General features: G+C 42.0%; 2 protein-coding genes and 1 long non-coding RNA gene across 3 annotated transcripts in view; 1 reads left to right on the forward strand and 2 right to left on the reverse strand.

Annotated features, from left to right (window-relative positions):
* The window catches only part of LOC119022489 (putative C-type lectin domain family 20 member A), an 826,153-nt gene extending 820,524 nt beyond the window's left edge, over nt 1–5,629 (reverse strand). Inside the window, exon 1 of the mRNA XM_037103441.1 lies at nt 5,250–5,629. Within this exon, the coding sequence (XP_036959336.1) occupies nt 5,250–5,295 (46 nt within the window). The 5' untranslated portion in view covers nt 5,296–5,629. The remainder of the gene's footprint in view (nt 1–5,249) is intronic.
* On the reverse strand, nt 2,116–11,101 carry LOC119022478 (macrophage mannose receptor 1-like). Its single transcript, XM_037103421.1, has 8 exons — nt 10,843–11,101; nt 9,265–9,427; nt 6,234–6,317; nt 5,104–5,279; nt 3,866–4,082; nt 3,174–3,509; nt 2,805–2,905; nt 2,116–2,318 (listed from the first exon to the last, which is right to left on the reverse strand). Exons 2-8 carry the CDS (start codon nt 9,395–9,397, stop codon nt 2,178–2,180), a joined length of 1,188 nt encoding a protein of 395 aa, XP_036959316.1. The 5' UTR covers nt 9,398–9,427; nt 10,843–11,101; the 3' UTR covers nt 2,116–2,177.
* Nucleotides 11,032–11,555, forward strand: LOC119022511. The gene is made up of 2 exons (XR_005075958.1): nt 11,032–11,125; nt 11,318–11,555. It is a non-coding gene; the product is annotated as an uncharacterized LOC119022511 (long non-coding RNA).
* Nucleotides 11,556–12,550: the final 995 nt, after the last annotated feature.

The following is a 12,550-nucleotide window of genomic DNA, read 5'->3' on the forward strand; positions in this document are numbered from 1 at the left end:
ACAATACCCAGTGCAGACGTGTTGGAGAGAAAGACATGAATGAAACATTTTCCTTTGTTTTGAGGTCAGTGTACATTTGTGTCTTTAAATTTAATCCACATTAACTTTCGGACTCCTTTGTAAAGTACAGAGCCTCCAAAGGATCGTTTTCACAATGAGCCCTCAGGGCCTCAGTACTCAGATCCATAACTCCAGTAAAAGTACTGTTACAAAACAAGTTAACATCAGAAATTCTTACTTAAATAAAAGTATGTAAATATTGAAAAGTAAAAGTAGTCACAGTGCAGTAAAATGTTCCTTGTCAGTGTTTTAATCTCTGATGTTTGTGGATTGATATCACTGCTGCATTCATGTCTTTAATGTTGAGCTCATTTTAACTCCTTTATAACGACTCTATAGATAATCTGCAGCAGAGCTTCATATTCTACCAGATCATCATATGTTGGTACTGTGGCTGTCCTGTGAGAACCACGAGTCTGTAAAAGGCAGAAAAACAGCCTGTTTTCAGCTGTGTGACGCATTTAGCAGCTAATCAAAGAGAGTTTTTAAAGAGTTAATTTAGTCTAAGAAGGAGGAGAATTCTGTGAACACATGAGGGAACACTTCATCCTTCAGTTTATCACAAACATTCACCTGCAGCACACCTGGAGATACGAGGTTTTCAGGTGTTGAATATGCAAAGTAACTAGTAAATAAAGCTGATAGTATTTACTTCTGAGATGTAGTGGAGTACAAGTGTAAAGTAGCAAAGACTCAAATTAAATAAAAGTCCCTCTAATTTGTCCTCAAGTGAAGTAGTTGAGTAAATGTAATCTAGAGGAGGCTGCAGATCACAGAGGCTGTTATGGGAGGTGAATATGTTCATCAATCAACCCAGTTTAACAAGTGAAGAAATGATTCAGCTCAACTCATTATGAAATGTTAATTCATCATCACGCTCATAAAAACATCAACTGGATATTATATTCATTTCATTAGAGACTTTAAAAAAACTCTGAATTGTTCCTGACATTTTCTCAAACCACACTTTATTTAATTTCACACTTTTTATAAGGACACACTTTATTTCATTCTGTCATTCTTCACAGTTCATTGACAGTGGTGATGTCACCGCCCCCGTCATCTATCAGCCAATCACATGTGCCCGCCTCACTTCAACTAGCAAACTGAGCCAGTGCTAATTTAGCCAGTTAGCTCCTGTTAGCTGGAGCAACAACATCAAAGTCATTGTGAATCAACCAACCAGAGGCTGCTGCTGTAAATACACACAGATTGGCTCCATAGACTGAAAGCTGAGCTGCTGAATATCACTCTGACATGAACAAAGACTTTCTTTTCTCATGAAAACACATTTTAAAGATTCTTCAAACACTAAAGTTCATCTTTTTAATGTTTTCTTCACTGCAGTTTCCTCCAGTCGACTCTCATCTTATCTAACCTGCAGTCATTTATCTCATCACACAGTATTTTATCTCATCACACAGTATATTAAAGAATGAATAAAGTCTGTTAGAAGTTCCCACAGCCCAATCAGATCACTTTAACTGTCTCGTTATAATCGACCAACAGTGTGAAACACAAAGATATATTAAGTTTATGATCATATATGAAAAGAAAACATCAGATCGTCACATTTAAGAAGCTAGAACCAGAGAATATTTGGTTTGTTTAGCTGACAAATAACTAAAAGGATTAACTGATGATCAAAATAGTTCATGTGACTGATCAATTCATCCACATGTTGCAGGTCTATTCTGACACATTACATGAGGACTTTGATGAACAATCACAGAAATTCAACATTAAAGGAACATTCTGTAGTTTTGGTGAAGAAATGTTAATGAGCAGAGAAAGATCTTCATTGGCTGATTTTTTTTCTGCCTCAACAAACTAAATAAACAAACTCTCTTTGTTTTCATGACTGAATAAACTGAATAAACAAACTGACCTTAAAGGAAAACACAGTTTATACTGTTTTACTCTGTTTATATGTGGCGGACCCTGCCACCTCTCTAGCTTCAAACAGTGTTCTGGGACCTTCTTCTCCTCTGAGAACAGCTTGTTGACTCACTGATGGAAAAGATTAATATTTCTGAGTTTGTATTATTACCTCATTAATATTGTAAACATTAAAATCATGAGTCTGAATTTCTTCTCCAAAACTACGTAGTGCCCCTTTAAATCTCGTCCCTCTTGCGACGGGTCTTCTTCTCCTTTGTCTCCTCCTCCTCCTCGTGGAAGACCTTTCCATCTGCCTGCTTCCTCCAGCTCAGTTTGACGTCTCCTTTCACCCCCTGGTCCTTCAGCCTCTGTTGGACCTGATAAAAACTCCTCAGCATCATCACTCACATACAGATTTTACATTCTGCATTGTTCTTTATATCTTCCTCTGTTTTAGGAGCTCTCTGCATCACATTTATACATTCACATGTTTTGTTCCCTAAGATGGCGTCGACCTGTTGGCCTGTTGTCCTTTCTGACTTTCTCCTCCTCTCTCTTCTGTTGTAAAGGCTCTGGCTTTTCTAAAACTGATAGTAAAGTTTGTGCTGAGCGTCGACTCTGAACGAGTCACAGTTCTGCCTCAGTCGGCCTGCAGAGTGGCACGACTGCACTCTTTAATCCTGCACATATGTACGTGCACAGCTTCCTACACGATGCTCAGCTCATGTCATGTTGATCTGTTTCCTGCCTCTTCACACTGTTTCTTGTTCTGCTGAGTTTTCCCTCGGGGGATCAATAAAGTCTGATTTTATTTGTATTTGTTCTGTTTGTGTATAAAATTAGAAAGGTCCAACATGATTTACCTCCTTCAACATTTGTTCCATCACAGCAGGGTCGTTGAGATCCAGAGAGGAGTCCTTTCTCACCAGACGCACTTTGATCACTTGCTTTGTAGTCACAGTGACTGTGGAGAAAATATGTTCAGATGAATATTGACATTCATCAGTTTGAACACTGACAGTGAAACTGTGCTTCTATCCTCCATCTGTGGCATCTGTTTGATAACTTTACAAATAACTTCATGTCAATGATAAACATCAGGAGTGTTTACATTTTATTTTCTGTCCATAACTTCATGTTTTCTGTTGTTTTTGTTACATTATCATTGATTTGATGCTAAATTAAACCAAAATCCAAATATAAATACTAGTTCATCAAACGTTAACACTCACTGTAGCAGATGAACGGTCTGTTCCGGTCACAGGGATCGTCCCACCATTCTCCACTTCCGCTGAAGTCTGCCACTACACAAGCGTCATTACCAACATCATTTGCAGGTTGACCTTGCTTCCAGTGCCTAAATGAGGAGTCACTTCCATCCGACCACTTCCAGGAGTCTCTGTAAAGGCCGATAAAGGCAAATTGTCCTGCAGGTACCAGGCCCGCTACCCTCTGGTGCTCTGTCATGTTTCTCACACTGGCCAGGTCTGTGTGGTGTTCTCTGCAGTAGCTCTGGGCCTCAGTCCAGTTCATGAGAGTCTCGATGAGGACAAATGTCACTTTCAGCCCTGAAAACAGAGCACAGTGCTGTGCAGGGGAACTATAACATACAGTTTACCATCCATGTCGTGTCTGTGGCAGAATTCACAGCATCATAAATCCACTGAATTAATGACTTTGTACAATAAAAATGGAAGCCATGATCATCTTAATAAATGTTACTGAGTATTTCTTCACCGTCTCTCCACATTAATAATCACATCCTTAAAATCTACATCTAATAGATTCACACATAATCTTTAGAATTTATTTTCCTTATTGGCTTGTAAGTTTGACTGACTGATCCTGTATCAGCCCAAATAATGAGAGAGAGCTCAACAAACTGAACTGGTGTGTTTTAAACTTCACTACTTAATATTCTCACCTCTGACATCCATGCAGACCGACCTATAGCGAGTCATACAATCAACGTCGTTCCATTGTCCATCAAACATCACAGTGCAGTGCTCTCTACTGTTAGAGTTGTCTGGTTGTCCAGGCCACCACAGTCTGAACTCGGCCTCCCCGTCTCTGTAGAAGCTGGTGTTTGACAGCGACCACCTCCAGCTGTTCACGTCATCATACAGCCCGATCCAGAATAACTGAAAGCAGCATTTTGTATTTGTTTCTTTAGCCTCACATTTATTACACAGCAACACAACATACACTCAAAAGTTAATCTGAGGCTTCAGCAGTCTGAGTGACACAAATCAACAGGCTTTCTAATCCAACATTCACTCCTTGTGTTTCCATCCACTGCAGCTCAACAGGGACACTCAGTCTGGTGAAACACAACCAGGGAATTTTATATTAAAACACTTTACAGCCCGATTCTAAAAGAGTTGGGACGCTGTGTAGAATAAAGACACAACGCAAACATTTACAAAGACCTGACTTCAGTTCTGCTGTTCCTGAGCTCATGTAGTAAAATCATTTCTACAGTCAGTGTTTGACGACCTCGCCCCGTCCCTGCTTGTGGACGACTGAGCCTTTCGAGGACGCACCTTTCATACCTGATGATGATACTATCACCTGTTACTGATGAACCTGTTCACCTGTGGAAGGTTCCAACACAACAACTGTCAGTGTTTTGTTGCCCCGTCCCAACTTGTTTGTTTGGTGCTGCAGAATAGGCCTTTATTTACAATAACCAGTGAAGTTCAACATGAAATAAATAAATTGTCTTTGTACTGTTTTAAATTGAGTTTTTTGTCCAAAAGGGTCAACAAATGATCACATTCCCCGATTCTGGTTAATTTGTATTTTACACAACGTCCCAACTTGTTTGGGATGAGCGTTGTGTCCATATATAGACGCGTAGACATAAAGTCTGTGAGTTCATCTCTTATTATAAACATAAATATGAGGCATTTTCTAGAGGGAGGAGGAGTTTAAATTCAAGCTGCAGCTTCATCAGACACCAGATTAAAGTGCTGCTTACAAGTAGAAGTTCAGAGTGGCATTAAATGGAAATACTCAAGTACAAGTACAGAACCTCTAAATGTTTCTTCAAATGTATCTACTGACTTTACACCAATGTGGAAGTGCAAAACTTTCAACCTGCGTCATTTACATGATTGTTGAAAATGGTCTGAGATGAAATAAAGACATCAGTGAACTCACATTAGACGCTTTGCTTGTATCTACTGTGTTGATCAGGATCTTCACGTCCTCCATGTTGTCTACAGTTGCCAGGTCAGTGTATGTTGCTCTGCAGTACTTCTGAGCTTCAGTCATGTTCTTCTGGTCATAAACAAAATGGTACTGACGACGGAGCTGTGATGAGACGGCACTCAGCCCTGTAGTGACAGACATGCACACTGATTACATTTAAACTAGTGACAGGGTCGGGCTGTCTGTCGCCACTTTAAGAACAATTTGGAGTATTTCTGTTGATGTAACTTTATATTTCTACTACATTACATTTCACACTGTAACATCAGACTTTTACTGCAGAACATTTAATTGTTATTCAGATGAAGATTTTAGTCTAAAAACATCTGAAATTCAAAACAATACATAGTTATATATTACACCAGTGGCTCTCTGGGACGTCCTGGTAACTCAGGTGGTAGAGCAGGTGTCTCATGCACAGAGGCTGATCATTAAAGGGGCACTACGTAGTTTTGGAGAAGAAATTCAAACTCAGAATTTTAATACTTACAAAATTAATGAGGTAAAAATACAAACACAGAAATATTTATCTTTTCCATCAGTGAGTCAACAAGCTGTTCTCAGAGGAGAAGAAGGTCCCAGAACACTGTTTGAAGCTAGAGAGGTGGCAGGGTCCGCCACATATAAACAGAGTAAAACAGTATAAACTGTGTTTTCCTTTAAGGTCAGTTTGTTTATTCAGTTTATTCAGTCATGAAAACAAAGAGAGTTTGTTTATTTAGTTTGTTGAGGCAGAAAAAAATCAGCCAATGAAGATCTTTCTCTGCTCATTAACATTTCTTCACCAAAACTACAGAATGCTCCTTTAATGGATTCTTTAAGTCCATTGATCTGAGGAACTCAGTAATGAAATACACCAAAGCTGGACTGGAAAAAATAGAAAGCCAAAGATTTTACGAGCTGCAGCATCACCACAAAATATTCAGTCTGCATCAGTCTGTGCATCAATCAAAGGAGAAGGATTATATAAATGTGGTAAATCATTTTTAATTCAGAGTTCTGATGACAGTTTTGTCCCCACAAGTTTATGTGCTGTAATAAAAGAACATCAACATCTATAAAACTAATAAACTACTGACCTGATGCAGCCATGATGAGCAGCAGGACTGCGTCCATCTTCGGCGGCTCTCTGTTCGCTCTGATGTGACACTTCAGACTTGTGGCTGTTGAAGTAGTTTATTAAAGCTGACAGAGCTTCAATACAATATCTGACCGTCCACCACTGATTTGCACACATAATTAGTGCTATTCTGAGTAGATGTAAACATGTACAAAACTTTAATTAAACCTCACCCTGTGTGCATGACATGGTTTGCATACTTCATTTGGCTACCAAGATGTTGATGACAAGGAGACAGACAAGACTGGTACATTGTTATTTATTTCATGATTATATTTTGTATTGATCTCCATCTGCAGAGTCACCAACACTTTGAATAAACTCAGGAAGTACTAAGTATTAACCCCTTAAAGTGTACAGACGTGGAATTATACAGTTCAAGTGATAAATAAGCAAATACCTACATGAATAAATGTGAAAAACTATGTCAGACTTTAAAAAGTTAACACAATTTCTTAATGCCTGTCAGGAATGTTTAAGTTGCTCGGGACAGAAACAACCAGAAACATTTGGTTAGAAATGTAAAGTTACCATAAATAACAGAAGAACAAACTCTAGTGAATGGCTGATCGCTCACGATAGAGACCATCTTTAAAATAAGAGCAGACGGAGACTTGAAGCCTCAGAGAAAAGTGTTCCTGATGGAGGAAGCAGCCCTCCTCCCCTCACAGTGGCTCAGAGGACAGCAGAAGGAGTTCCCCACAAAGAACACACACACACACACACACACACACACACACACACACACACACACACACACACACACACACACACACACACAGAAAAGAGGAACTGCAGACCAGAATAGATGATCAGATATGATTTTCATACACTGAGGTTCGTGTCAGATTACCAGGCTGCTGTACCGTCTTCTCTCTCACCATGTTTAACCCGTATAGAAATCTCACCGACGACAGGCAGAAATCCACATCACATCTGTGGACAAACCTCCAAAACAAAGTGAGGTTCAACCTGCCGGCCCGACGTTTACGCCATCGTCAAAAGTGACTTTGAGATGACAGAGAAGGTGAACTCAGGAACAACAGAACAACAACATGACAGTGTTGAAACATCACACGTCTGTGTGTTCAGGTGTCATTAGAGGAAAATCAGAGCAGGAATGAAAAAAAAGTTCTGTACTTAAAGAACAATTTTGAGTATTTATGATTGTTTTGGACATTTTCTACTTCTACTCCATGACAGTTCACACTTCAGAGTCGTACTTTTACTGCAGATCATCCTCTTACAACCTGTACAACAGAGGAACTAGATTAAGACAATTTACACCGGGAGATAAAGTGCTTGTATTACTCCCGTCATCCAGCTCCAAATAACTCGCCAAGTGGCAAGGACCCTTCATGGGCCACGTCGACCATGAGGTTGTGTGTTGTGACAGGGGAGGGGCAACACAGATTCACCACCTCAACCTCCTGGAGAGAGGCGGAGCCCGTTTCCTTGGTGAAAACAATGACAGACAGAGACAACCTGGTGCCTGAGGTGCCAAAGTTCTCCAATTCCACCTCACTCCTCTGTGGTGACCATCTCACCCCGTCCCAGGGAGCAGATGTTGCCAGGCTGCAGCAGCGTAATGCTGATGTGTTCTTCCCCTTACCAGGATGCACAGACCTCATACAGCACCATCTCAAGATGCGCCCGGGCGTGGCGGAGAAAAGTGGTTCAGGAGGAATTGGCGGCCATGTTGGAGACGGGGGTAACAGGAGAGTCCAACAGTGCCTTGACTAGCCCCACAGCTCTGGTGGCCAAGAAGGATAGGACTGTCTGGTTCTGTGTGGACTATCACAAGGTGAATGATGCTTCACGATTTAACGCCTACCTGATGCCCCGGGTCGTCAACCTCCTGGAACGGTTGGGCACGGCTCGCTTTTTCACAACACTGGATTTAACCAAGGGCTACCAGCAGATTCCCTTGTCTCCAGGGTCGAAGGACAAGACGGCCTTCTCCACCCCGTATGGTTTGTACCAATTCGTTATGCTTCCGTTTGGGTTGTTCGGTGCCCTGGCCACCTTCCAGCGCCTCATCGACCGGGTGCTGCACCAACATGCTGTGTGTGCGGCCGCCAACTTGGATGATGTCATCCTTCACAGTGGCAGCTTGACTAAGTATATGCAGCAGGTGGCTGTGGTGCTTGAGTCACTGCAGCGGGTGGGACTCGCAATCAACCCAAAGAAGTGTGCGGTTGGACGGGGGGAGGGACAGTATCTGGGGTACCACTTGGGTGGCGGGCAGGTGCGTCCCCAGGTAGATAAGACAGCTGTGATTACTGCCTGCCCGAGACCCAAGACAAAAAAGAGGTGAAGCGTTTATTGGGGGTGTCGGGCGACTGCTGGTGTTTGATTCCACGCCTTGCGGACCTGACCAGCCCCATGACTGGCCTCAGATCCAGTCCAGTGGACGGATCTGTGTCAGCTGGTGTTTGAAAAGGTCAAACAAGCCCTCTGTGTGGAGCCTCTCCTCCACAAACCTAACTTCTCTCTCCCTTTTCTCCCACAGACAGACCGCCCGGTACTTAACATCAGCTGGAAGCTGTCTGAGAGGGAGTCTCGATACCGCGCCATCGAGAAGGAGTGCTTGGCTTTCCGGTGTGCAGTTGGTGCTCTGCGGTATTACCTGCTGGGGCGGCCCTTTGTCCTGTTCAGACCACGCTTTAAATTCAGGATGGTCCACAAACCGGGGGCCCAGATGACCGTGGCTGATTTTCTTTCTCACTCCCATGGGGAGCAGTGGAGGTATGTGGAGGTGAGCGTGGTGGAGGCACGGCTGCGGTGGAGAGAGAGGTGGAGAGCGCTCAGGGCTTAAACCCAGACCTGTGTGCACGTTGTTTAGCGAGATGACTCACGGTAGCTCGGAAAGACTCAATTCAAATACAAGTACCTCTAATTTGTATTCAAGTAAAGTACTGGAATAAATGTACAGTCATCAACTACTGAGTCATGTACTCTGTAACATTATGATTTAAAGGACCTCTCACCTGGTGGGTGTCCTGGTAGCTCAGTCAGTAGAGCTTCGTCCCTCTTACAGAGGCCTTGTCCTCGCTGCAGCAGCTCAGGGTTCCAGTCCGACCTGCAGCCCTTTGCTGAAGTCATCCTCTCTCTCTCTCTCATCCAGCTTCCTGTCACCTCTCCTCCCCTGTCCTGTGAAAAAAGTGCATCAAAAACAACTATTGTTGGTCTCTAAGAGATCTTTTATTTCAAATGGGGCAGGATGTAGATTTGGAGAAGAAATTCAAACTTAGAATATTAATGGAGGTAATAATACAAACAGTTTTTTCCATAAGTGAATAAATAAGCTGGTCTCAGAGGAGAATAAGTTCCCATAACACTGGCGGAATCTAGAAGGGTGGCAGGGTCCGCCACATATAAACAGGGTAAAAGAGTGAAAACTGTGTTGTGTGACAAGAGGGTTCATGTTAGAGACACGAGGAAAACAAACACAACATGGAAATTATCAAGGCCGGCAAAATTATCAGCTCATTTTAATCTATCGTACAATTAACTGATTTATTGATTATCGTGACAGGCCAGGTGTAAAACACTATAAACTGTGTTTTCCTTTAAGGTCACTTTGTTCATTCAGCTTATTCAGTATTCGTGAAAACAAAGAGTTTGATTATTCAGTTTGTTGATGCAGATAAAATGTCAGTCAATAAAAGTCTCTCTCCTCTGATTAACCCCGTCAGAGAGCACAAGAGGTGGTTTGTCCCCTCAGGCTCAGCGTCTGACTGACACTACGATAACTACACCTCACCCTGTGTGCGTGACATGGTTTGCATACTTCATTTGACTACCAAGATGTTGATGCCATGAAACAGACAAGACTGGTACATCATTATTTATTTCATGATTATATTTTGTACTATGATTGATGTGAAAAGGTTCAGATTTCCTGGTAATCGTGTCACGTGTCAGACTTTAAAAGGTTAACAGAATTTCTTAATGCCTGTTTAAGTTAGTCGGGACAGAAACAGCCGGAAACATTTGGTTAGAGAAACGTCAAGTTAGCATAAATAACAGAGTTTATATCAAACACCTTCAGAGAGTGTGGGAATCTAGTGAAGGCGTAAAAATGGAACATTGTGAAACAGAACAAACTCTAGTGAATGGCTGATCGATCACGATAGAGACCATCTTTAAAATAAGAGCAGATGGAGACTTGAAGCCTCAGAGAAAAGTGTTCCTGATGGAGGAAGCAGCCCTCCTCCCCTCACACACACACACACACACACACACACACACACACACACTCAGAAAAGAGGAACTGCAGACCAGAATAGATGATCAGATATGATTTTCATACACTGAGGTTCGTGTCAGATTACCAGGCTGCTGTACCGTCTTCTCTCTCACCGACGACAGGCAGAAATCCACATTACTTCTGTGGACAAACCTCCGAAACAAAGTGAGGTTCAACCTGCCGGCCCGACCTTTACGCCTGGCACAACCACACACGCTGTGATAAACAGTTAGCAAGCTGCCTGAATAATGTCCCCAACATGACTTCATCATATGTGAGCCAGGCAGACAGGCACAGCACATTCACAGCCTCTTACCGCAGGTTCAACTCTGCCTCCACTCTCGCCGCCAGCGCCGCCATCTCTCTCCCGCCTCGGCCTCGCCTCATCCCCCTCACGGTCACCTCCATCATCATCATCGGCCGCCAGTGCTGCCACAGGTGCGGAGGCTGGTCCACCTGTTCCACAAGTTACTTTAAAGTTGGATGTTGGACAGACATTCACTCCGGAGACACCCAGCGGCGTCTCTTCCTCAGTTTCCCCCGGTGTTGGCAGCAGGAGGACGGTTAGCTGCCTCCCAGAAGCTCGCGCTGCGCTGGAGGTGATTTAGGGACCGTCAATAAATTATTCTGTTGTTTGTTTGATTCACAGCAAAACAGCGTTTCTTCACGCTGACGTCATGATATTGGTGACATTAGGATTTAAAAAAAACACTGATTTCATGTAGAAACACTCATTCTGTCATGTGTTTACTGTGCAAACATATTTTAATAAGATGATGTTTTTTAAACAGGTTGTGTGTCATGTGGCTGTCAGGTGTGGGTCTGCAGGGACACTGTTGTGTCTGTGCTGCTTGTTGTCTCTCTCACTCTGTTGCTCTCTCACTCTCTCTACTCACACTCGCCCTCATGCTGTAAATCTAGAGGAGGCTGCAGGTCACAGAGGCTGTTATGGGAGGTGAATATGTTCATCAATCAACCCAGTTTAACAAGTGAAGAAATGATTCAGCTCAACTCATTATGAAATGTTAATTCATCATTACGTTCATACAAAACATCAACTGGATATTATTTTCTTTTCATTAGATACTTAAAATAAAACAACTCTGAATTGTTCCTGACATTTTCTCAAACCACACTTTATTTAATTTCACACTTTTTATAAGGACACACTTTATTTCATTCTGTCATTCTTCACATTTCATTGACAGTGGTGATGTCACCGCCCCCGTCACCTATCAGCCAATCACATGTGCCCGCCTCACTTCAACTAGCAAACTGAACCAGTGCTAATTTAGCCAGTTAGCTCCTGTTAGCTGGAGCAACAACATCAAAGTCATTGTGGATCAACCAACCAGAGGCTGCTGCTGTAAATACACACAGATTGGCTCCATAGACTGAAAGCTGAGCTGCTGAATATCACTCTGACATGAACAAAGACTTTCTTTTCTCATGAAAACACATTTTAAAGATTCTTCAAACACTAAAGTTCATCTTTTTAATGTTTTCTTCACTGCAGTTTCCTCCAGTCGACTCTCATCTTATCTAACCTGCAGTCATTTATCTCATCACACAGTATTTTATCTCATCACACAGTATATTAAAGAGTGAATAAAGTCTGTTATAAGTTCCCACAGCCCAATCAGATCACTTTAACTGCCTTGTTATAATCGACCAACAGTGTGAAACACAAAGATATATTAAGTTTATGATCATATATGAAAAGAAAACATCAGATCGTCACATTTAAGAAGCTAGAACCAGAGAATATTTGGTTTGTTTAGCTGACAAATAACTAAAAGGATTAACTGATGATCAAAATAGTTCATGTGACTGATCAATTCATCCACATGTTGCAGGTCTATTCTGACACATTACATGAGGACTTTGATGAACAATCACAGAAATTCAACATTAAAGGAGCATTCTGTAGTTTTGGTGAAGAAATGTTAATGAGCAGAGAAAGATCTTCATTGGCTGATTTTTTTCTGCCTCAACAAATTAAATAAACAAACTCTCTTTGTTTT

This window comes from Acanthopagrus latus, chromosome 7 (assembly GCF_904848185.1).
Source record: "Acanthopagrus latus isolate v.2019 chromosome 7, fAcaLat1.1, whole genome shotgun sequence".
In the NCBI taxonomy this organism is placed as follows: domain Eukaryota; kingdom Metazoa; phylum Chordata; class Actinopteri; order Spariformes; family Sparidae; genus Acanthopagrus; species Acanthopagrus latus.